Source organism: Mastigoproctus giganteus, chromosome 4, assembly GCF_048544385.1.
Source record: "Mastigoproctus giganteus isolate SK-2022 chromosome 4, ASM4854438v1, whole genome shotgun sequence".
Lineage (NCBI taxonomy): Eukaryota > Metazoa > Arthropoda > Arachnida > Uropygi > Thelyphonidae > Mastigoproctus > Mastigoproctus giganteus.
In genome coordinates, this window is record NC_143578.1 from 163,252,643 (window position 1) to 163,279,067 (window position 26,425).

The window sequence follows — 26,425 nt, forward strand, 5'->3', positions numbered from 1 at the left end:
GGAAGGATGTAGATTTGCTTGAGCGTGTACAGAGAAGGGCAACAAGATTGGTGAGGGGAATGAAGGGATCCTCTTACCAAGAGAGGCTTAAGTTCTGCAAATTGCAGCGGCTGGAGACTACCACATACGAGGTGATCTGATTGAGGTGTATAAGGCTTTGAATGGGTTGAGCACGCTGAATTCTGATGGGATCCTTCCACTTGTTCAGATTACGAATCTAAGGGGGCATAAATTCAAATTAAGAAAAGACAGATGTAGAATAGATGTGCGGAAATTTGCTTTTAGCCAGAGGATGGTTAATTGCTGGAACAAAACTTCCATCTGTCGTTGTGGAAGTTGATAGGTTGAATAAATTTAAGGAGGAACTGGACAGGCATTTGGAGGGAATGGTGTGATATATATATATATATATATTTTTTTTTTTTTTTTTTTTTGGCTGTTGCTGCATAAGCTCATACATTTGCTTTCTTGCATTACATCCCACTACTACTACCAGAAACGAAAATGCTGATTTTGAGACAAACAAATAAAATTTGTTTTGTCTTCTCGGTGAATTGTATATACAGAGTCTAGAGTAAAAATAAACATTAGTTTCTTATTCATTTATCGGTGAACTGTCTTGTTTTTTTTTTTTTTTTTTTTTTTTACGATAAATTATTTTTAGTGAATTTTCCAGATATCTTCAAAAGCACTATTAAAAAAGTGTTGGAAAAAAAAAACTATTTTAAAGGAAGTGAACTGAATTTATCGTATGAAAGGCTGCCTACTCAAAAACTAAAATTAAACAATTGACTCCACATTTGGTTTTCAATTTCAAGTTGTTTATTAATAACTTCGATTTTGATTTTTTTTTCTTACCAACTTTTTTTGGAACAGACCGGTCACCTTCCAAATTTTGTCCTGATATCGGTTTCCCAAATTTCGTTCCTAAATTTCCACATTACTGCAGTATTATATGGAATATCGAACATGCCTGTTAGACGGGAAAAAAGTTGAAAGTGTTTCTACTTTTGGTTCTCAAACATTGGAAATTATGCACGATGTCCAGCAGGTTGCTAACTAGTTTCAGAAACATTACAATGAATTCTCCATCCTCCCATGAAAGTTAACCAACCTATAGATATGAAGGATGCAGCAGCACAAACGTCTACAGACCTGATTCCCAGTCGGAGATGTGTCGAGAACCAAACCGATACAGCCCAAGACATGTATCCTGCCAGAAGCGACAGACATCCTCAGCTACCGGAAATTCAGGACGCCCAGAAATCAGCCCAACTACAGGCGATACTCGACATCTTTCAAGCATCTATAATGTGCAAATTATTGAAACGAAATTGAAGGAATTGTGCGGGATGATAACGGCCTCCCACCCCCTCAAGTGAGCAAGAGCACCCCCGATAGTCTTATGCCTTGTTTCTCAACGGGGATACCTAGTGAGGGGGTCACAATGTGAACCTGTACACCTGAGTAGCATTCATGGTTCTTCTTCGAACACTTCCAGCCATACTGATCGTCAACTGCACGGAAAAGAAGACAGCACTGAAACCCAGCCTAACCCAAGTCAATCGAAGCTGAACAAAACACCTAGCACATCCATACAGCTCAGAAAGATGCCACACAGTTGCAGCTTGGCCACAACTCATCCATAGATGATTCCAAACTGAGGATACCACCTGCCCAACCCACAGGCTTCCAGGCTTAGAATTGTGACAACACCCTCGCTACGCTAATCGACAGGACGCCCTTACAGTTACAGCCTATAACCTGGGCTCAGTTTGGCTGATTATTTGCCATAAATGAATTCATGGCAAATAATCAGCCAAAACACATCTCTTCCAGGCCAAGACGCTCCCATTCTATAGGAACATCAAGCACCTCTCGGCTCCAAGCAATAAGCACTACGGGAAAGTCTAAAAGCAGTTTATACGTCTCAAGAATGTCCCCGCAGACCACAACCGATGACATCGCTACAGCTATGAGAGATGAGTGGCAGCTTAATGTTGCAATCGAACAGCTCCCAGCTAAGCACCAGAACTATGCCTCCTTCAAGCTAGAAGGTGACTCCGAACCGTATCACAAACGTCCATCCATATGGCCATATGAAGCCATCATACGTCCCTTTTATAGGAGAGCAACATGCCATAATGACAAACTAGGAAATCACAGGCCCCCAGAAGGAAACGCAGCTGACTCACTATAGCCGCAGTAGCGATCATTTCACCACAAAAGTAGACGCCCCAGTTTGCGCTTACCTGCTTCCCTGCCATACGAGTCACATCCATGTAAATCCTCATGAACAACAACAACCCCAAAATCTAATCCACCCAACTGCGATGCCTATCAAAACCAGAAGCACATCAACGGCAACAGCACGGCCTCGAAACAACCAAACGACTACAGAGAGGAGAATTAAGAGCCCCTTGACCCCTGTAGTAAAATTACTTTACCAGAATGTCCGCAATTTAAGGAATAAACTTGAAACCACTGACAAAATTTTGCTATCTAAAGAATATGATATGCTGTGCCTCGCTGAGGATTATATTGCAGCCACGACTCCCAGTGGTTATGCTACCGTGCTCACACCCAGGAATAAAAGAAGGGGAGGGGAAACGTCACTGTTCTACAATCAAGCCATCCTCACCCTTCAGCACAGCACCTCAGATGATTGCGAAGTGCTCTGTGCACTGCTTAAAAATTGAGGTCCATTTCCATTGAAGTCGTGGTCAACATATCACCCAATCCTCAAAGGACACAATGCAAGAGGTGAACAACTGGATCCTTCACCACCTCCACACTTCACCAATGAAATTTGTCTGTGGAGACTTCAACCTCCCTCCATCTGGATCATATGAAAAGATTGCTCCTATCACAGCTAAGAGTTGCTGGCCTAACTATAGCGAATGAGGGCTCCACAAGGGGAACAAACCGATTTGACCTGATCCTCACAACAATACCATGTACACTTGATACTCCTCAAGATGGTTATTTTAACTCAGATCATGACCCAATCCTAATACAACTGGAACCACCAATCCAATTTTTAACGCAAAACAACAGGTGACAGGGAGAACAATTTAGTCCCAAATATCTCGATGTTTCCAAATGCATTACAGCAGCATATCTCATCCCATGGTATGTTCTTGAGTCATGTGATACTCTACTAGCGGTCGTCCTGTTAACTAAATGGATTATCACGGTAGCTCAAAACGCGGCCTCAGACAGTCATAATTACTTCCCACTCTAGAGCATGGTGGACCCCACATCTGAACTCCGGCTTTCAATTAAAACAGCAACTCCATAAGCAATGGAAGCAATCTGGCGAAATTAATGATAGAACAGCCTTTTCAAGAGCACGAGCCATTTTCAACCGCCAAAAATCCCAGTCCATCAAGAGCTATTTTGAACGGTTACTAATGGCGGGAAAGACACCATACACAGAAGAAACTATTAGTTTCTCAGAGCAACTTGACCACCAGAGATGGACTGACTTCATTACCCGATTTGAAGATGTTGCGCCATCCAACAATAATTTCGACCACATATTCAATCGTAGTAGACAGGACTCGCTGACATCCACCACTATATCTAAACACCAAATCTTAGCAGCCTTGAACTCAACCCCATCTTCTACAGCTATGGGTCCAGATGGAATTCCCCAGTTCATGCTGAGATGCCTGGGTCCATATATCGTGCAGTCCCTTGTCAGCATCTTCAATGCAGTACTAACAAACACACCTTTCCCATCAATGGAATGTCTATTTGGTAAGGCCACCCGAAAATAAGAACGCCATCATTAGAGAAACACTTAAAACCCATCTCCAACTCTCCATATCTCCTGAAACTACTAGAAGGGACCCTCCTGCCAACTAACAGCTTACATACTTCCAGATACCTCACCACAAATTCATTCATCACTACCAAACAGGTCCACTATTACCAATCTCCCTGCCACCAGCCACAGCATCCTTACAGCTTTTGAGAGGAAAGAACTCCTCATAACCTACCTCGAAGCAGCATTTGATGCCGTTCAAGTACCTGATCTCCTACGACTGCTTTAAGACCATTACTCCAGAGGTGGGGATACATTGCATTTCCTCTCATCACTCCTTCAGAACCGTACAATCATACTCCATAATTCTCAAAAAAACTATACTAAGAAAATATCTACAGGAGTACCACAAGGGGGAGTGGAGTCCTGTCCAGCCTCCTCTTTACTGCCATTATCTCCCCTTTTATAATCCCGAGATTAGATATATTTTCTTATGGTGACGATTTAAAAATACTGACCACCATCCAAACAAATGCAGACCCAATATGATCACATATTGGGTCTGCATTTGTTTGGATGGTGGTCAGTATTTATATGTCAGGACCCTCATATACCCCCCCCGCTACTTTATGCAGCAGAAATCTGGGCGTCGGCAGCACCCACGAACACAAAACCCATCTGGGCAGCAGAGTACTGGCTCGTCAAGTGGGTAACCTACAAAGGTTATCACCCCAAGCCCATACGACTGAAATGGCCCTGGCAATTCCCAGGCTGCCCTCTCTCATTGAATAAAGGAGACTGGTAATCACGATAAAGATGCTGACGGGTCTCATCACATCTCCTTTATTCTGAGATATCTGTGGCTGGATGATTCCACCTGCCCAGCTCCGAGCCATCCCAACAATTTGCTCTCTTCACTCACGCCTCCACGTATCAGATCGCTTCCTACCTTCCCAGATGCTCGGAAGAATCCAGGGCATCGATGCCGACTTATGGAAATTTGCTGTTAACCCACACTATAGAAAGAGGATCTGGATCCACACATCCCATGCCCTCCAATCACTCAGCATAGACAGAGGGCGTCTTCGAAGCAATCTAGTGACATGCAAATTCACCCCAGGTTCCCTCCAATAAGGAATAGTCAGCGACTGCCCGGCCAGTCTGCAAAATGAAAAGCGTTCTCTTCATCGCATCGAAGACAACATGCCCTGCACTCGCCACTTTAATGCTCCGATTAATTGTTGAGCATACTGGGAAAGGATCCAGCGGTGTGTGCATCAACTGCCTCTGTACCCGCTGTTCTCTCACGAGCTGCGAAGACGAAAATCAGGACTTTCAAGTGTCTTTTTGTTAATTTAATCTAAATGTTACATACCAGTATTTATTTAATGTAATTTTAATATTTTTGTGTAACCTAATGCCATTATGGAAGTCATTGTATCGTCTTATGTCACTTGATGTTATTTCATTTAATTTATGTCCTATATCACTTAATGGCAATTTTATTTATTTCTGTAGTATATCTGCTTGTTATCATCTCTATATGCGTTAACCCCTGGCCTTTTGGCCATGAACGGACACATCGCTGCAACCCGATCCAATCATGTAACTGTCACAATTGAAGGTGGCGAAATAAAAGATTCTGTCTTTATCAAACTCAATTGATCGTGTTTGGAACCTAGCAGAAGAGGACATTCCTTGCTATGTCCATCCACCTGACAATGGGTTCATTACCGGACACACTGAACACATGGGCAGCACTACCAGGAACCTTGCAACACTCTAGAGTCCATGCCAAGACGTGTACAGGCTGTATTATGGACAAAAGGTAGCCCCCACAAGGTATTAGATAAGTGTCACTAATGAAAAACCTACTGGAGTCGGGGAGTGCGTGTGTGTGTGTGGTACTGAAGTGATCAAAAGCGAGGGATTATGCAAAGAGATACCAAATTTTTGTACATTCTATAAAACCCCTGTTAAGATTGAGTTTCAGTGATTTTGATGTCGCAAAATATGCTACATCTACTTATCCGATATACGAAATAGCATTGGCATCCTGAAAATGGCCAACAAGGTCTAGAAGAGCCAGATATTAGGTATAGTATGGCGTTATCTGAAGAATTTTAAATGAGTCTTCACTTGGAACTGTGGTTAACCAATATGAAGAGGAAAGGAGTAGGGTTCCCCCAGTGATTTATTCTTAGTCAGCCAGCACACCAAATCAATTGGCTCCTGACGCACACAGGTATAACACGCGACTTACATGTGACTCACGTTAGGGGGAGGAGGTTCTAAAGGAAAAACAATTACCATAAACTAAGAACCAAAAAAGCCAGGACAAGTCAACAGTCAACTACTGTCGGTTATAATCATGTTGCAGAGTTTTATAAACCACCTCCTATTTTTTCAGCAATACTCAGGCCACAACAATGTTTGGTCTTCACTGATTAAACGTTTTACATCAGAAACTTTCAACTAAACCGCTGTTAACTTTTAAGGTGTTGTTACTTTTAGTTCACGCTGTATGTGTGAACAATTCCTCATTACTTACTGCAACTGCAAAAACTGAATCATAAAAAGAATACTTAATCAATTACCTGCTTTAGCAAACCTTGAAGAATACTTTTAGCATCCATGGAAAGAGCAGGTGGATAATGAATTCGGACTGCTGTGAAAAGAAAACAAAAAATAAAGTTGGTTTGAAGTGAGAAGGGGCAATTCATCTTCCTTCTGAAACTCAGTACGCAAAGGAAAATTAACCAGAATTCAAAAAAACTGCTTAAATGACTTGCTTCGAATTTATCCTAAGTACAAGAGTCCGAATTAGAAAGTATTAATAAACGTAACGCTAATATTTAGCAACGACAGTAGGATTAAATACACTTTTTTGAAGCGTATATCAAATACACGTGAACATTATATTAGTTTTCATTGGTCCTGAAATTAACATGCTAACATTTTGGAAAACTTTTTGGGGAGGTTTAAATAACAGAAACCTTTCGATAGCATGCTATCTCACAACCAAGGGAAACTCCTGGGTTCCACGCCAGTTGCCGGCCAACTTTAAGATACACTTCCCATTGGCCCTCGCTTGTAGCACAGTTAGTAGAATTGCCGTCTTCCCACACCGGGTAGAAGACGTCAGTTCGAATCCTTCGAACTGACGTGTGATATAAGAAAGTAAAACTTACTAAGTAATGCCAGTATTACAGGGCAAGCCATGCTAAGGAATAATTGGCTGGGCTGCTGAAATAGTGCTTCTTTGGCAGAAACACCAGAATGTGAGAGTGTCCCTGCCATACTTGAATATGGCTTATAGGACCCATTGGCTGAAATAACAGAAGGCTTAACACATGGGTTGGTGTAGTATGGCAGTGGCTACTGTGTCACCAGAATATATGACTTGGAATGGCAGTGAAGCAGGGCAGACCATGCCAAGGACTGGTTGGATGGTCTGCTGAAATAGTGCATCATTGGCAGAAACAACCACAATGTGAGAGTGTCCCTACCATACTTGTACATGGCAGTGTTGGCCATAATGGCTCAAGTTACAGAATGCTTAAAATTGCAATGTGATCATTGTTTGATAATAGCTCTTGTACTAACAGAGGGTACAAAATACCATGTAAATGGCAGTGATGCATGGCAAACCATGCCAAGGACTGTTTGGCTGGGCTCCTGACATAGTGCATCATTGGTAGAAATACCAGACTGTAAGTGACTGTATCATACTGTACATGGCTGTTCTGGCCACAAAGGCCCAATTAACAGAATGCTTAACACAGAAACACCAAGATGTGTGAGTGTCCCACCAAAATTGTACAAGGCTGAGTCGGCCACAATGGCTCAGGTAACAGAATAATTACCATCACAATATGTTTTGTATGATAAGGGCCCATGTGTGGCAGAAGGTACAACTTACTGTGTAATGGGTGCTGCATGGCAAACCAGGCCAAGGACAGTTAGGCAGAGTGCTGAATTAGCGCATCACTGGCAGAAATATTAAAATGCAAGAGTGTCCATATCATTCAGTACATGGCTGTACTGGCCCCAATGGCTCAATTAACAGAATGCCCAACAATGCTATATGATTTGGTATGATAGTGGCTACTGTTTCAACAAAATGTACAACTTACTACAACTAACAGGATGCTTATTGTGTTAATAGAATGTATAACTTACTATGAGATGGCAGTGATGCAGGAATAGCGCAATACTGGCAGATACACCAAGAAGTGCGAGTGTCCCCATCATAATAATATTGGTTGTGTGGCCACAATGGCCCAAGTAACAGAACACTTAACAATACAATAAGATGCTGTATGATAGTGGCCCTTTTGTTAACAACAGGTATAAGTTACAACATAAAGGCAGTGATGCATGGTAAACCAAGACAGGGACTGTTTGGCAGGGCGGCTGAATTGGTGCATCATTGGCAGACATCCTAGAATGTAAGTGTCCTTACCATGCTGGAATAGGGCTAACTTGGCCACAATGGCTCAATTAACAGACTGTTAACCTCACCACATGACTTTATATGATAATGGCCATAGTGTTAACAGAATGTACAGCTTAACACAACTAACAGAATGCTTAACTTACAATATGATCTATGTGTGATAGTGGCCACTGTGTTAAAGGGATAACTTACTATGTAATGGCAGTGTCGCAGGGAAAACCATACTAAGGTCTGTTGGCTGGGCTGATGAAACAATGCACCACTGGCAGAAAAACCAGAATGTGAGAGGGTCCCTGTCATACTGTAAATGGCTGTGTTGGCCAAAATGGCTCAAATACTAGAATACTTAACATTACTATTGATTATTGTATGATAGCGGCCATTGTGTTGGCGGAATGCATCACATACCATAACAGAATGCTTACTGTAATAACAAATGCTCAATCCTACTATGTGTAATGGCAGTGATGCAGGGCAAACCACTGTTCAGCCGGGCCGCTGACATTGGGCATCACTAGCAGAAATACCGCCGGAATGCGAAAAACAACCCTAACATAACTGGTATATTAATGGTATTGTTGGAGCATTTCTGTTCTGACCACAATGGCTACTATATTAACAGAATGCCTGTCTAACTAGTGTAGGCTTCAAATAACTATGTTATTCAATATGCTTAAGTACTGTGAACATTACTTGTTGCGTGTCCACTCTGGATGGCTGGGCCCTGTTGGAGTGGACATGCAAGGAACAGTCACTACACATCCCCTGCCCTAGGTCAGGACTCAGCCCTGCGAGGGGGTATGTGTGTGTGTTTTTTTTTTTTTTTTTTTTCTCTTTAGAGTAAAGTAGAATCTGGCTGCCTCCTCGTGGCTAGGGATGGGAGCGGGGGGTTGGGGCATTTCTTGCCCGCGGCCCCCTGCTGCTAAATGCCAGAAGCCAGCCACATACAACACAAAACAACACTTAACTCACACTAAATTACACAATTAGAGCAAACTTCCTTAAAACTAGGGTTGAACTCATCCTCAACTCTAATTTTAATTTAATTTTAATTCTAATTTATATTAAAATTAATTTATTTCAAAAAATTAACTAATCTAACTAAAATAAACCTAACTTAATGTTCGCACATAAGGTTCTCTTATCCTATTTATTCTGTTCAATAAAACTATGTTATTATTAAGGTTATTCTTATTCTTCTATTCTTTTCAAAAAATTTCAAAAATTTAAAACTTTAAAATTTAGAGGAATTTCAACCTACTGCTGGCAAAATAAATGCTTAACACACGGCGGATATAGGGGGAACCCTGGATACCGCCAGTATCATACAAAAATTACTTTGCAGTTCGAATCCTTCCGAAGACGTGAGGAATTTTTATGGGCCTTTTTCACAGCGTGTGTTATGGGTGTTTAATGGCGCAGAAGCTACACTGGCTATAGTGCGCCTTTTTTCACAGCGTCGTTGAGTTAGTCGGTCTCAGCAGAGGGTGGCGTGGTTTTCCGTCCAACAAACAGAAAATCTACCACAGAACACACGCAATTTACAGACAGTATACACTGACCAATATAGCCCTAGTCGCTGATGTTCATAAACTCCACTACAACAACTCATGGAGCTAGGAAAGATTTTTTTTCTCTCCTGGAACTTACTTGGAGTTTATCAAAAAAAAACCCACTCCAGAATCCACGCAACCTGAAGATATGATACAAGTAGATTGTCGAATCACGGCTTTTGATGAAACATCTGTCTGCTTGGTTTTGCGATCAAAAAATCATTACATAAAGAGCGATTGGCGAACCGTGGCATCCATTAAAATGAATGTTCCCAGACTAAACTTTGAAATACTCTTCATGAATTGACAAACCCTTCAGATCCGTACAGGAGCTCATGAACTGTCACACACCACTCGCCGTCGGTAAGAGTTATGTCTACCAGTCAACGAGACCCTGTATCACCAAACCAATTCCTTTTGATAATGTTACCAGGAAAATTCCCTTTCCAATGGTTTCTCCTGCTCAGTCTTCAGACAAGACTTGGATTCACCCGTGAATAGTATAATTGCTCGTTGATACACGGTGGAGTCAGCAAGGTCATGAGTCTCTTGCACCCGCTACTTCTTTAAATCCGCTTGAAGTGGTGACACACATCTAGGTCCAATTACAATAACATATGCTCGGAGAGCCTTCAACGCACAGTACCGTGAGAAAACAGCTTTTTTTTTTTTTTTTTTTTGTACCTGATGCGTACTGCCAGCTGTCGAACCTGTGCTTCATATTACCAATATCCCGGGCTGGCTATAGCAGCACATTATTGGCCAGATTCTGGTCTTCCAATTATAATGCGTGTTTTGCGAACTATTGCTGTAGGGTTTCGGGAGCAAAGGCGACTAAGGCCATATTGCTCCGTGTCTATTGTCTATAAATTGCGAGTGTTCGGTGATCGATTTTCTGTTTGCTGAACGAAAAATCCGGTCGCCGGGAGGAAAAAACCATGCTGCCCTCGTCTCAGATCGACTAACTCACCTACGTTGTGAAAAAGGCCCATAAAAATTCCTCCCATCATCGACAGGACTCGAACTCAAGTCTTTTCCACCCGGTGTTGGGAGAGCAATGATTAAACCAACTGTGCTACCCACGAGGGCGATGTGAACTGATTCCCTTGTCGGAGTTCACATTGGTGCAGATGATTGGTTCAATTTTCCACCGTTTCAAATATTGTCATTCAACTTCCCACCATTAGAGATTCTTGATTGTTTTCAAGAATCTCTAATCTATTACAAGTTTCATAAATTTATATGATCCTCCATATATCTGACATCTGAAAAAACATCCTCCATATATCTGACACTTAACACTGAAGGTTTAAATTGTTTTAAATAAATAAATTTTCTGTTTATACTCCGGGTCTACCACACAGTCGGAGCACTTTACAAGATAGAATAAAAGAAACAGCACCGTACTTGGCAATCATGAAAGCTTAAACTATGATCACTCAAAGCACGTTTACTTATGCACCCTCGTGTTCGACCACTCGTCTACAGCGGTCAAATCTATATGCATCGATCGGGTTTTTGACGAAATATAATTTGGTGTTGCGATTTCTGCGTTTGTTTAAATTTTGAACAGAAGTGTGAGCTATGTATGGCTGCCACACCATTTTAGTGTTGGCACAGATGAAGTTATCTTCTCTTATTGACAAGGAGAGATTTCCTCGCCTCCCTCCTTCCTATGCTGTTAGATGTACACTATGTAACATTTCAGATCATTTGTCAGTATCTCAAAACTTAATCCAACTCCACCAACTAACATTTTTACAAATTACATTGCGCAACTCCCAATCACTATAGTTCGGAAATCTCGTTTAGTGGAACAATTACTTACTTCTATTCATAGGGCAGCAAGCTGGGTGAATAAAAGGATCATGACGTAAGGTCTCAGTGTAACTCGCAATGGGTATCATGCCAACCATCATCTCGTAGGCAACGATTCCAAACGCCCACCAGTCAGCAGCAGGAGCTGTAAATAAAATGAAGACTTAAAAAATCTTATACAAGTGCATTTCAAAAATTATAAATCAACTATCACTACAATTTATATGATTATCAGGGATTTCGTTATGGGCTTCTCTGCAAATCAGAATTAAGAGATCTGTATTATATAAATAATATCCAGTTAACAGCTTGATTTTCTGTTCTTGATGGAAAAGGCCTAGGTACGACCCCTATGAATTTCATATATGCTTCCCTTCGCGACTGAAGAACGCTTTTTGACATAAGTGTACGATTTAATCCTTTCAAGCTGCATAGATTTTTTGCTCTCAGACACTAGGTTTTGTCTTTAAAGAGAAACTCATCAAAGAATACTTTCACTTTATAGACATAATACATTGAGAGTATAATGGACCTAAAGTGACCCAATTAAAGGGAACTCGATTTAAAAGAAAGAAACAAAAAACAGTAATTTTATCCCCAAAAAAAGTTAGTTTTTTTTTTAATTCTGCTTGAAGTAACCAAGATACTGATTATTTTTAGTATACTCTCTGAAAAATGCGTATGTTCTCTGTTAGGTTTCCCTGCTTTCACTGAATGAAAAATCCACATTTCTGGGAGAAAAACCACCTACACTTCGCAATTCGGTCACCAGGACGAATTAAAACTATCAACATGGGCAGTCTTAATGCTGTTGTAGTTTTTTTCTTTTTTTTCCACAATTTGAGGAGACGTTGGGCGTCTTTTAAGAGCTGGAGCTCGTAAAAGGATTCAATGCAATTTCTACAGAGAATTTGGAACGTTTGTTATGGAGATTTTAACGATTTAGTAGATATTGCTGAAGGGAACGCTCCAACTACGAAGACCACCGGTTATCAAAATTGACAACACCTCCATAAAATTATACCCAGAAATCAAGTATTTAGGAATCGTCTTAGATATGAAGCTAAATTTCCATCCTCACTTGAAGTATATGTCACAGAAAATAAAAAAAATACTCGGCCATGATCATCCGTATAAGCCGTGCAGACTGGGGCCTTAAGCGCCGGGCTCTGGCCCTCATCTATAATGCCATATTTGTGCCAATAGCTTGCTATGGGGCCTCAGTATGGTGTACTAGGGCCTCCCTCGACCGAAATCGCCATAAACTAGACTCCATACAGCGTTCTCTTGCAGTAACAAGGGCGTACCGTACAGTAAGCACCCCAGCTCTGCAGGTGCTAGCTGGATGTATACCCCTGCACCTAGGAGGTAATAAGAAGAGGATTATATCAACGATTGAAGAAGAGTATTCCCACCGAAACAGCAGGCATCACTCTTAACCTTGACAACAACCCCAAACAGGAAAGGAAGAGAATCTCTGAAATTATGTACAGGACCTGGCAAGAGACATGGGACACCACCAACAAAGGATTGATAACCAAAAAGTTCATTCCCTCTGTGAACCTCATCAGTCCAAAGCCTCCTCCCTGGTACTCACCAGGCCTCCATACTACATTTCTATTTACAGGCCACGGACCCTTTAAAGCGAAGCTAACATCCCTAGGCATAGAAGAAGATCCGCTGTGTCACTGCGGGGCTGAAGAAACGTGGGATCACGTGATGTATGATTGCCATGAATATGACAAGTTCCGGCTAGGGTTTGCCACTAAAATGCAAGAAAATCCAAGGCATTGTGAGCACCTGATTGCAATGGACGAGCAGCGCTATGCCGCCTTTACAGAGTTTGCGCAGTCTGTCTTCACTGCTAGACGGGTTCGGCACCCAAACACCACCCATTGAAGATCAAAGTAAGAAACTTCCTGGATATGACAGTCCTCTCAGGAGAAGGAAAAAAAAAAAAAAAAAAAAAAAAAAACCCTCCTTCCTTCCTTCGTCCCAGTAGTGACAGAACCCACCAGCACAGCTCAGCTGCTGCCTTTAGGCCTCCCTAGCCACGCTCCCTTGTCTCCACTCTCTGGCGGGAGGGGGAGTTCATCCCTTGTGTCTCCCCCTCGCCACCCCTCTTTTTCACTCTGGTGGGGCATGGGCCTGCTCCACTGACTTGGGGTCATCTTCCCTATGGACCCCGTATCTCTGTCTTTTCCCCCCAGTCTTCAGTCTCCCTCCCCTTCTCTAACTTACAACTAGTGTCTGAATCAACACCAAATTGTTTGAGCCCTACACCCAAAAACTTAACAACATCAAATCTCCCAACTAGTACTCCCTTTGTTTTGGCTGACCCCTATCTATAGCGTTTTTTTTTTTTTTTTTTTTTAGGTCCTTGCCACTGAAATCTCAGGAAATTAGGTGGCAGGACCTGCCAGAGTAAATAACTATAATACTGGTGTACTTGGTCTGCCTCCACGGGGAGGAGTGGGGCAACGTTGGGTCCCATTAGGGGCCCAGCGGCTAAATGACCAGATGAACAACGGCACACGACACTACACAAATACAAAATCGATATACTTTTAAACCTCTGGCATTGACAGTGTTCTGTTTCAAACCCACAATGTATAGCACGCGGAGATGAGGGGAACCCCTGGTGCCGTTTGACACTAAACACACTCTACACTCTTAGTAGATTCTCTACATAGTGGTAATCCTGTCTAATTCTTATTGCATTAATATCTTGATGATACTAATATAGGAGGGTGGTTTAATGAAGAATCGCTCTCACCTACTTCCACATATCGCAGATGTCATGATATTTTGTGTGTAGCGTCATACATATCTCTGTACGTACTAAAGGTGTAAAATTTCAGCTGTCTTAATTTGTTTATCTCTTACAGAGCTGAACGTGTGACGAAGCAGCATCATGGACAAAGTTGAAGCCAGAGCTGTAATCCGGTATCTGTTCTGGAAGGGGAAATATAAAGAAATCCATGAGAGGATGACTGCTGTATATAAGGATGAAGCCCCATTCCTATGGCATTGTCAAGCACTGGCATTGACAGTTTAGGTGTGGTCGGACATCTGTAGAATCTGAGCCCATTCCAAGTCGTCCCCATTCAGCCATTTATGATAGCACGATCAGAAAAGTGGAGTCGTTAATCACGGAAAATCGCTGGATATCTGTGCGTGAATTGTTCCAGGAGGTGAAGATTAGTGTGGGCTCTGTTGAAATAGTCCTTCATGACCAACTCCATTTACGGAAATGCAGTGCAAGATGGATTCCCCGATTATTGACTGGTTTCCAGAAGCTGATCGACAACAAATCACTAGAGTTGTTAGCCTTGTGCCAAATAAATGAGGAAGACTTTCTCTCGTCTAATCACTCAGGATGAAAGTTGGATACACCATTTCGACCCTGAAAGTAAAAAGCAGTCCATGGAATGACGACATCATGGTTTTCCCCACCCCAAGAAGGCAAGGTTCCAAGCATCAGCAGGGAGGATCTTGCTGACAGTGTTTTGGGATGAGAAAAGCGTAATAATGACTGATTACCTGCCGAAAAGTAGAACAATTACAGGTGCCTATCATGCCAACTTAATCACAAAATTACGGGAGAAAATCAAAACATTTAGGCGTGGCATGCTGTCCAAAGGTGTGAGAATGCTTCAAGACAATGCCCCAGTTCACACAACTCTGAAATTGCAACAACACAAGCGACCATTTGTGGATATGAAATACTGCCCCATCCAGCCTACTCACCCGATCTTGCACCATCGGACTTCTTGTTCCATTCCCTCAAATCATTTCTTCGGGGGACCCACTTCCCTGACGACGAGACACCCATTTCTGCAACAGTCATGGTTCAAAGACCAACTTCACCACTTCTACAAAAACGGTATCCGTAGCCTCGTCCATCGATGGGAAAAATGTGTAAATCTGCACGGTGGCTATTTAGAGAAGGACTAAAACCTGTGAAAAGGATAAACAGGCTAGCACCTCTACAGCTAGGTCAGGGCGATTCTTTATTGAACCACCCTCGTATCTTGATTTTATTATATTATGATTTATTTTGTCGTTATCTTGATTTATTAAATATCTTAGCTCAAGTTTGTTTTCAATATTAATGATAATCGTGTTTTAAATATTAGCATAACGCAGTATTGTCTCGGAATTTCAAGTTCTGATAATTATCCATTGGCCCAGGTGTATCTGGGCTATCAAACTAAAGAGAAAACTAGTTTTCTTGGCAGCTAAGGTTTCTGAAAACTTAATTTGTACTAGGGTTTCCGGTTCCGAAATTTGTCTCCAGTTCCACACACACAAAGCATTTTACTTGACGTTTAAATTATGCGCTACTGTATTATTTTTTACAGTATAAAATGTAATATAAATATAATATACTGTATCAATATTGTTTAAAATATAAATATACCGATTTGCTTCAGTTTACAGCTTACTGTAATTCAATAAGTTGACAATAAGTTTTTTCAAGATATATATAAATGTTATAAATTATTTGCATCCTTTGCATTACTATTTGAAGAAGTTTTAGAAGTTATTGGAAGAACTTTGCGTTACTTTTAAAAAATAAAGGCTCAGCAGTGTGATTACTACCAAAAACAAATTTCAGGCAAAGGATCTAATATTAGCTGAATGTCAAGACATCTAGAGAGAATTCGGGAGATTCTTCTCAATGTCAACACACGACACTCGGAAAATCCTAAAGCCGAATTCTCGAGAGCTCGGAAAACAAGCAAGAATGGTCTATCGTCAATATTAAATTTCGTTACAAATAAAAGAAAACTCAATGAAATTGTAGCCCGACTAGATGCTGAAGAGGATATTGCAATAATAGCACTTACTATCAGTGTTTTCTTTGACAAATCGATTTCACAAAAGGCTATATTTCGCCAAAGAACCATCAGATATAATGAAACTCATATTGGACTTCTAAAACAACGTAATAGAAGATATAAAGTTATAGAATTCTTAACGTAATAGAAGAGCAAACGGTCAAGATTAAAAAATCTTTGAGAATCCTTTTCTCGGTTTAGTCCAACGATTGGCCCAGTTAGAGAAATGGAGAATATTTTAATATTATTGTTCTGCTGAAAACGTAGAATTATTTAATTTAGGACTTGTCTTCATTCCAGGAAGATGTGTCAACTGAAATTCAAAACATTGCAAAGCAAGACTTTGCAATGATCTTCGAAAGCGATGGAGTAAAACAGATGGAGTAAAAGCAATGGAAAAGTTTGCACGTGAGAGCTTGCAGAAAATGTGCTATCTGATATCATAATCAAATAATTTTCATTACTGAGACTCGCAAAATAATTACAATACAGTATTCAGAAAAAGTTAGACAAAGAATACTCTTCCGCAAGAATTAAAAACATTTTAATTTAATCTCAGACGTAAAAATAAGGAGGAATTTCCTCATTGACACGATTTTTTGAAAATTAAATTGCGGAAGAAAGGCTTTGATCGACCTTCGTATGGTCAGCAAATGGAATGAATCAAATATTGCTGTCTTCGAAAATATGTGAATTCTCACTCCCTTTAGACTTACATCTGAAGCATTGGATTTAGAAATGCGACTACGTTTAATGTTGAAAAAAAAATTAACGAAATAGATACCGAATTAGCAAAAGAAATGTTGAAGCTCTTTTAACAATGATTGGACATAGAGACAAGTGTTTTTAATACAAACTGATAATCATTCAAATATAAAAACGATTTTCTTTTTTTCCGGTTTGCTCAAAACACATGAGTTCTTTTGCTGGGAAACCGATGACAACTATTTCTATTGATTCTGATGGTGAAGACGTTCAGGAGGAAACACATAAGAGAAGGTAATTTCAATGACAATTGAGGAAATTCAATTATACATCAAGAATTCAAAATATTCGGGAGGAATTATCACCGCATGACTATACGAAAAGAATTCCAGATATTTGAAGCGACTAGAACATGGAAAACGAATATGAATTTATTACCTAACTTTATTTTAAATCAAAAACCAAAGTCTACTGAGCGTTAACAGAAAGTCTCAACGTCGGGTCGTTTTATCACAAAAATTTGAGGTACTCTTTCAAAAATAACCAGTCAACGCCCTCGTATTTTCGAAGATTATTTCTCAAAATAAAAATAATTGATATATATGTTAAATTATTTACATAAAAGTATCGATATTTTTAGTTTTTTTTTAAATTTTTTCTTTAAAACAAAAATATTATTTCGTTATCTAAATATTTATTTCCTTTGATATATTTTTGGTAATTTTGTTCCTAATAGTATTCGCCATATAATGCAAGGAAGCCACAGGCTTTTGCTGCACTGGAAAAATAAATAATTAAAAACAACCAAGTAGATAATAAAACAAGTTATATGCTTCCCTCCTCACACAGGTAAGTATCCAGTAGACCTTCGAATTTATTGAAACTGTCAGCCTCAACTACTTGTGAGGACTACTTGTTCAACAATCAATGACTCGCTGGCTAAAAGAAAACTTCCTACATATCTAAACCTCAACCCCTGTAATTTTAATTTATGATCACTAGTTCTGGAATTCTTTAGAACAGTGAGAATTCCACCTTCATTGATTTTACAAATCCATCTCAGAACATTGTAAACCTTAATCAGGTCACCTCTGAGGTGCCTTGTTGTCAAGCTCTGTAAGCCCACATAATCGGAATCTTTCTTCATACAGTCGTCCTATCGATCTCACCATTATTGTTGCCATTTCTGGACCCTTTCAAGAAGCCCAGTCTTTTTTTCAAAAGAGGTCATCATACTTGAACACAGTATTCCAAATATAGTCTTACAATTGCCTTATACAATAGGATTATGACCTCCTTATCTCTACAGGATTGCGTTCAATAAACAATTGACAGAACACCATGGGCTTTCCCGACTGCCTGTTTACAGTTCAGAAAACTTCATATCTGCCCGTATTGTAACTCTTGGATCCCTTTCCTTCTCCACTATTTTTAACCCACCAAGTGCATAATTTATTTGAGATTTGCTATTCTCAAAGTGTAAGACCTTACATTCAGCAGCATTAAAACATAGCTGCCACTTCTCTGACCACCTTTGAAGTACATTCAAGTCATCCTGAAGAAGTGCTGCTTGGCACTGATCACTAATGACTTTGCCAATCTTTACATCTGAAAATTTTGACATAGCCTTCTATCCCTTCGTCGATGTCATTTATGAAAATGAGAAACAACAGTGGTCCAAGGATTGGTATCCTTGGGGACCCCCACTCCTAACATTACACTAATCCGAAGAATATTCATTAATCACAACACTCTGCCGTGCAGCCACCCAGCAAACCATTTTAGAATCTTACCAGTAATCCCAACCTGTTCAAGCTTATACAATAACCTTTCATGAAGGGCCGAGTCAAAATCTTTGCTAAAATCTGAATAAATTATGTCGAAATTATTCCCTAATACTTCTCAGGAGCAACTGTGTCTAAATAACCTGCTAAGTTAGTTAAGTATGATTTACCCTTCACAAAGCCACGTTGTGTGTCCTTCAGAATGCCATATGGCTAAATGGCTTGCACTCTTAATCACTGCCTCGAAGATTTTTCCTAACACTGAAGTCATAGTTACCAACTTCACCCATAGAGCAGATTTTATGTATTGGCGATACATTGGCACTTCTCCAATCCAAAGGGATCTCACCTGAGTCCAAAGATGCCTGTATAATTAACCTCAACGGTGCAATACACTCCCTCGCGCTCTCCATCAAAAGTACAGGGTATATACCATCAACTCCAGGAACCTTACTTGCCTTTACATTCAAAGGTTTTTCTAATAAACAATCATCTGTAATTACGACATCATTAATTTCATATGGTTCAGCTTCTTCTCAGCATAAAGGATCTTCCGTCAGTAAAGCCAGATACCTATTCAGTTCATCCGCAACATCAGCTGGGTTGTCTAAGACTTTACCACACCTAGTGCAAAATGGTCCAATCTGATTCGCTTTTTTCTTCCTTGTTTTCACATACATGAAAAACTTCCTATGTCCCCCATTCTTTGCTCTCTTAACCAATTCTTTCTCATACGCAGCCTTCTGATACTATTACAGGCATCAGTACTTTTCATCGCTCTGTAACTGTCCCATGCTGTCTTTTCTGCTCTATTTGACAAGCCAGTTCCGCAGTCATCCTCCTCCTATTTTCTTAAAAGTATGCGTTCATGGCTTCTGTGATGCGATTTTTGCTTCAAAAGTATTTCAAAATTCAAATGTATTTATTAACAACTAATTGATATAATAAGGTTGTACAAATTCAGCCATTTTATTGACAACACTCCTGACATTACTATAGACACAGTCCAGACTATGTAATCTTCTATGTTTTACTACCCGGACACACTCCTTGCAGTTATTTAATTCATCCTAAATCACCCGTGTCAGAAACAGTTTATTTCACTGAAATTTCGATAAATAAAATCCTTAAAAATAACCACTTCGTATAGTTTTGAAACCAAATAATATGAAAAGATTATTTGGCAAGTGTCTGATCGCATTAAAAACAGCCAAAAATCAGAATCCCTAATTGGTACTTACTGTAAGGTTGGGCCTCGAAAAGTTCGGGTGCAAAAGAGATTGACTGTCCAGGAGCTCCTAATGGAAAATACTGCAGCTATGTTGGCAAATCAAAAAGAAAAATTTGTGAGATTAACATACTGACTGCATTTAAAAAATCTGAAACATTACGATCATTAGAAACTCACATACTATAAAAAAACCTTTCATTCCATCAGAATAACCCCTACCATATACTAAGACATTAAACTGAATAATGCAGTTTAATGTCAAATATAGATTGGAATCGTAGGAGAATGTAACGTATTATTACTGTAACTTAATCTTTGAATATCGTGAGTCAACCAATGCGATGTATACATATCGTTGTCAGCTCGCCGGACCAGTAACAGTAGCGCATTTTATGCAGAGATATGGCTCTTCTGAATTCTATTTCCTATTGCGAAATAAAATCGCTATCGTACTCAAATTAAATCAAGGATAGAGTTTGTTGGGAGGATAAAACAGGGGAACTTGTATTATTGAGCTACAGCAATCATTTTAGTCTTTTTTATAAAATGTATTTATCAACTAATAAACTCTTTCAGGTGGAACACTTCTCGCACAGTTAAGTTTTAAAACTCTGACATTGCAAGTGTATTCAATGCATTTTGTGAAATTCCGGAAGAAGCCTAAAAACCCGTTTCATAAATAAAATCTGGCACAACCCATTCGATTTGTTTCCTAACATGACTCACATACCATACTTTGTGCACCATCCACACATTTTAAATTTATCTCACTTTATATAACGTCTACTGCGAATTATGGTTTCTCTGCCAAAGATGAATATTTTCAAATTATGATATCTGCGAAAGGAAGGACACAGCGCTAAGGTAAATCTTGCAAAATAAATATCATTAAGAAAGTACATTGGGTTTGATTTGCCAACTAAATTAATTTCGGGTAATGCAACGAATGAACGTATTACGAAAAGTTACCATAAGTTGCTGAATATTTAAATGTTAAAATGAATATCCTAGCAGACTGCAAGCATGGAAGAGAGACCAATCAGATAGTAGAGCGCTTACGAGTTTCCACCCCTTGGCGCATATACCTGTTGCGCTGTTAAGTCATGTCATTAGAAAGATAATGTCGGTGTTCCTAATTTTTTTGCACTTAGTATCCACGAAGCCGATACCTCGAAATCTAAAAATCGGCTAGGTCAATTATAAAGCAATACATTTACACGCATTAGTAATAAAGTCAATTTATTTGCCAAAATTTCATAAATTCCGAAACTAAAAACGAACTATTCACCAGCTTTGAGTTACGTCAACTGAAAAATAATGAAATAATAAAAATTACGACTATTCCACATTTACTAGCGAGGCATCAAACTCAGTCCAACACTTACCTTGGACGATCCGAAATCGCATAGTTTAGCCTTTCGTTGTGAGTCGATCACAATATTCCTGGAAGTCACATCACGATGGACAATATCTTGGAAATAAATAAAAGAATAATTCGGGTCATTACAGCCAGAAAAATAAAGTGGCTTTCTACTAATGTAACAAGAATTAGCAGCAGTAGTCAAACAACTAAATGGCATTTGTCGCTTCTCAGTTAGCCAGACCGGTTTCCCATCATGCTTCACGGTTCACTTAATTAGCTTAGCGAACACATCTCCCAGTTCCACGACTGTTGAAGTTTATTTCGTAATCATTTTTATCTTTCGCTCTCTTCGTCTTTCTCTTCGTTCATTAAGTAGCTTTCTCTTCCTTCTACAGTTCTTAAAAAAAAAAACAATCGTTGCATCGAATTATAAAAGCTGTTTTGCCTGAGAGAAAATTTGGAATTGGCAAATAAATGTCCACATAAGTGGCATCTTCGCTTAATTTTGGCGATCAATAAGGGTAGAATGCCTCCTTCGTCCCTATTTGAGCACTTAGTCAAGGTAGAACACTTTCTTTGGAACGCCAAGTAATATTTTGCCAATCTGGTGCGTCCCCACAAGCCAGTTGGATTAATTAACAAATCCACAAAAGGTTTGATGTGTAGTGAATAAATACCACACGTGGCAGCTAACAAAATATTTAAAGTGATATGAGAAAAAATATTTTTATTGAGGAGAAATAAAATTAGCACTTCGACTTTGAGGGAACTTGTGTAGTACTTTCTGATTTACTAAGTTAAACAGTTCTGAGATCTCTTTCTAGTGCTGAAAGATCTCAAACTGCTTCTCATTTTTTAACTGAAAAATGGACAAGTTGAAAGCCATGTTATGTCCACAATAAATATTACATCCGGGCCACACGATTGAACTTCGTTAAACTTAGAAGTACACATCGAATTGTCAGTCTCTCGCACTTATGTCTAAGGATTAATTTCTTATCTGGTTAAACTAATTATTTTTGGCCGGGGGAAATTCTTTAAAATAACCTATATAAATTTAAGAAATTTCTTTGACTGGATAAGATTCTTTCAATTTTTTTAAGGTTAAAATAACACTTAGATGTCCCCAAAAACTATAGCGTGGTAAATGAAATGTGTACTCACAATTGTTGTGAAGGAAGTTGAGGGCCCATGCCATCTGGGCCATAATCGTTTGCACAGTATCGTCAGAGAGTGGTCCCTGAGTTGTGATGTAGTCTTGAAGACATCCTCTCGAAGCTAATTCGCTAACAAAGCAGAAGCTATACAGCAAAAGAGAGTGGAATGATTATAAAAGTTCTGAAAAGTCAGCATTTACACTTAGATTCCAATTATATACACAGTGATACCAAAAGTAATGGAGCACTCATAAATAAGCTCATTTTATGATAATATTGTACAAGTAGCACAGAGGTATAAATGAAGCTAGAGAAGGCAGCATTTGCAGTCGACGGGTTAGCCAGAAACGCCAATGAAGTATAAGGTATATTCGGGTCAAACGACACCTGGGGTTTCTCCCATCTCCGCGTATGCACATTGTATCGGAAACAGAACACTGTAAATCCAGAGATTTAAAAGCGTGTGGGTCGTGGGTTGTGTAAGATGTTGTGTCCATTGTTCCTCTGGCTTATTGGCCGCCGGGCCCCTATTGGGAACCGACGTTGCCCATAACCCCCCACGTGGAGGCTAGCCAGGTGTTACCAGTAAGTGATACTCTGGCAGGTCCTGCCACCTACTTTCCTGGAATTTCAGTGGCAAGGACCTAACAGACAAACGTATACTGATGCCTGATGTCAAGCATACAGGGAGGATTTCGTTAAAGAGCGCTGCGTGGGGTTGTACGCTGAAAGGAAGAGTTCTAGGAGCCTAAAAGGTCGGGCAAACTTTTGTTGTAATTTAAGTTTGGACGTGTGGGACGAACGCTGTGTAAGAGGAAGTATTGGGAGGGAAGACTGGGAGGGTTGAAGTAGGAAGGAGGGGGTCGATAGTGAAGGTGACCCCCGTTTTTTTTTTTTGTTTTTTTTTCTTCAGTGGGGCATGCCCATGCCCCACCAGAGTGAAAATTTGGGGAAGCGAGAAGAGGGGAACCTCTCCTCCCGCCCAGGGGAGTTGGAAGGAAAGATCCGCTCAAGGGCGAGCGGATTGAGAGTCGCTAATAGGCCGTCTCTATATCAAGGCCACCATAGTAATCCATATCCATGTTTTGTCCATTTGGGGGGGGGGAGTCCCGTCCGAGAGTCAATAGTAGTGAGGTTAGGTTCGGAGATAGTCCAGTATTCCGTGGGAAAAACAAGATTCTGTACTTGGGTCCATTGCTGGAGTTTTCGTTGGTGGAGTGGGCCATTTGTTCCTTCAGCAACAGAGACGTCCTGTCTATGCCTTCCTTTGGGACAAAGTCCCACCTTTGGTTTCATGTTGTGATTTTTAAAATGGTTTATTCTTTAGTCTTTGGAGGAGGGACCAGAGGGAGCCCCTCCCTGCATGCTTGACATCAGACATCAGTAGACGTTTGTCTGTTCCGATGTGACATTCATGGGATCAGGGGTCTCATGTTAGGGTCCTCGTATATGGAGAGTCCTTTGTGTTGATATTCGCTGTTGGGATTGTGCTCCAGTTCTGATGTACAGTGGTAATATAAGCCAAGATTATGGCGTTGGGAGGGTCCTTCGTCTGTAAAAGAGTTCCTGTGCGAAGTTGGTAAAGGCATTATAGGTCTCACTGGATTCCAAGAGGTAATGCTCTTGGTCCTTTGGATTAAAGTGTATTTTGGTAATTAATACACATCTTCGGTCTTCGTAGAAGGTGACCAGGTAGTGAGTGAAACGCTATACAGCCGAACTGATTTTGGATCTTGTTAACGTTACGAAAGCCCTCGTCAGAAAGATCGCAGGCAAGTGGAAGACATATGTCATCCTCGATAACACCGTGCTTCCAACACTAATGCAAATCTTGAGTTGCTTTAAAACATTTCTAAATAATATTCGAAATATTTAAGATTTTAAATATCGTACATTCTGCTGAGGAAACCTATAATGTGTTATGCAAATAAATAACTATTCGGAAAGGCAACTAAGGCAATGAGGTGTCGATATATGCCATACAGGCAGGGCCGGTTTTGGGCTGTTAGCCGCCTCCGTGCTAGAGATATTTGGCCACCCTATCAATGCGGATCGCGAGTAGATTCATAACCAAACCCAACTCATATAAACCTACTAGTATGTTTTTATGATAGTTCCATATACACTGTTCTGCCACATTATAGGTACACCCCTGCTGTGCACACAAATGGTTTGTCCCACAACGTTGCAAGTCACATGACCACAGTTGTGGATATATGCAGCAGAACAACCTTTCTGGTATCAGTTAAGCGTAAACCGTAGCAAGAATGGGGACTTCGAACGTGGCATGGTAGTAGGTGCAAGACGTGCTGTACAAAGCATCTCTGAAACGGCAGTTCTCCTGAACTTTTCCCGCACCGCAGTTTCAAGGGTGTATCGAGAATGGTGCAACGAACAGAAAATATCCTCTCAACGGCACTCCTGTGGAAGAAAATCGCTTGTTGATGAGACAGGTCAGAGGAGGATGGCTAGAATTGTGCAAGCAAACAGACGGGCCACAATGTCGCACATCACGTCACAATACAACCTTGGTGCGCAGAATAGAATATCGCAACGGACCACTAGTCGCACTTTGTCGCGAATGGGCTACAACAGCCGACGGCCACATCGCGTATCGTATCTTTGTCATCAATGAAGAATAAGAGAGCACGCCTCCTGTGGGTACAGCAACACCAGCACTGGACTATCGAGGATTGGAAAACAGTTGCTTGGTCTGACGAGTCGAAGTTCCTGGTGCACTATGTTCATGAAAGGGTCATGTCTGACGACTACTCTGCAAGGTGGTGGGGCAGTGTTATGGTGTGGGGAATGTTTTCTTGGCACATGTTGGGTCCATTGATACCCATAGATTCACGTCTGAATGCCACATCGTTGCTGGCCAAGTGCATCCGTTCATGCTGATAGTTTATCCTCAGTCAGATGGTTACTTCAAGCGGGATAATGTGCCGGTGCACAAAGCCCTAATTGCTATGGAATGGTTCCAGGAACATGACAATGACTTTTCTTTGCTTCAGTGGCCGGCTCAGTCACGGATCTCAATCCGGGACTGAGTGTAACCTTAAGTCTTATGATTTTGTTTAAGGTTACACTTAAACTTTATGATAAGACATTAACATGAAAGTTTTCAAACTCCAAGCTTTTATGCTTTTGTTTACGTGGTTTAAAACAAGACGTAGAGGTTATGGAAGTCCCATTGTTGAATCTTTCTCTGGTTCATCAGATGAACCCACCATTGTCTGTGCTTGCACTTCTAAGTTTTCTGATGCAAAACACCTAACATGTATGCTTCGGCGTTATTTATAACCATTTAACCCCAGGGGTTCACATCTGGTGAGTATAGGCTTGGCACACCCAAGGTCCAGAGCTGGATATCATTATTCTTCTCTTTCTTGGTGACTCCTTTCTACTTCTCTCTCTCAGGGTAACTCAATTTTTTTTGGCCAGTGCAGCATAAACCTCAGGCTTCCTTGCACCGTATGACTACTACTAATAACAATAAACTGCACAGCTATATCATCTGTCATCATGCACATAGCGAACAAATTTTATCGAAGCACAGAAAAGCTTGACAGATGGTGTGGACAGGAGCACCTTCTTATTGACTTCTGTTCGAGCCAGCTGCTAAGACCTCTTGCCTATAGGTTTTATTCGTGCAAAACTTATTCAAGTCGGCATCGAGGCGCTGTTCTTCTGTTAGCATTTGATTTCGGAGGAACCAATTTGAAATATGAAGTCTCTGATA

At 40.4% G+C, this 26,425-nt stretch overlaps 1 protein-coding gene across 1 annotated transcript in view; it reads right to left on the reverse strand.

Moving 5' to 3' along the window:
• LOC150087154 (RAC-beta serine/threonine-protein kinase-like) overlaps window positions 1–21,743 on the reverse strand; it is a 150,347-nt gene extending 128,604 nt beyond the window's left edge. The window contains exons 1-4 of the mRNA XM_090372387.1: window positions 21,549–21,743; window positions 20,174–20,249; window positions 11,610–11,744; window positions 6,367–6,437 (exon numbers count right to left, since the gene is read on the reverse strand). Coding sequence (XP_090228513.1) covers window positions 6,367–6,437; window positions 11,610–11,744; window positions 20,174–20,249; window positions 21,549–21,743 — 477 coding nt within the window. The remainder of the gene's footprint in view (window positions 1–6,366; window positions 6,438–11,609; window positions 11,745–20,173; window positions 20,250–21,548) is intronic.
• Window positions 21,744–26,425: the final 4,682 nt, after the last annotated feature.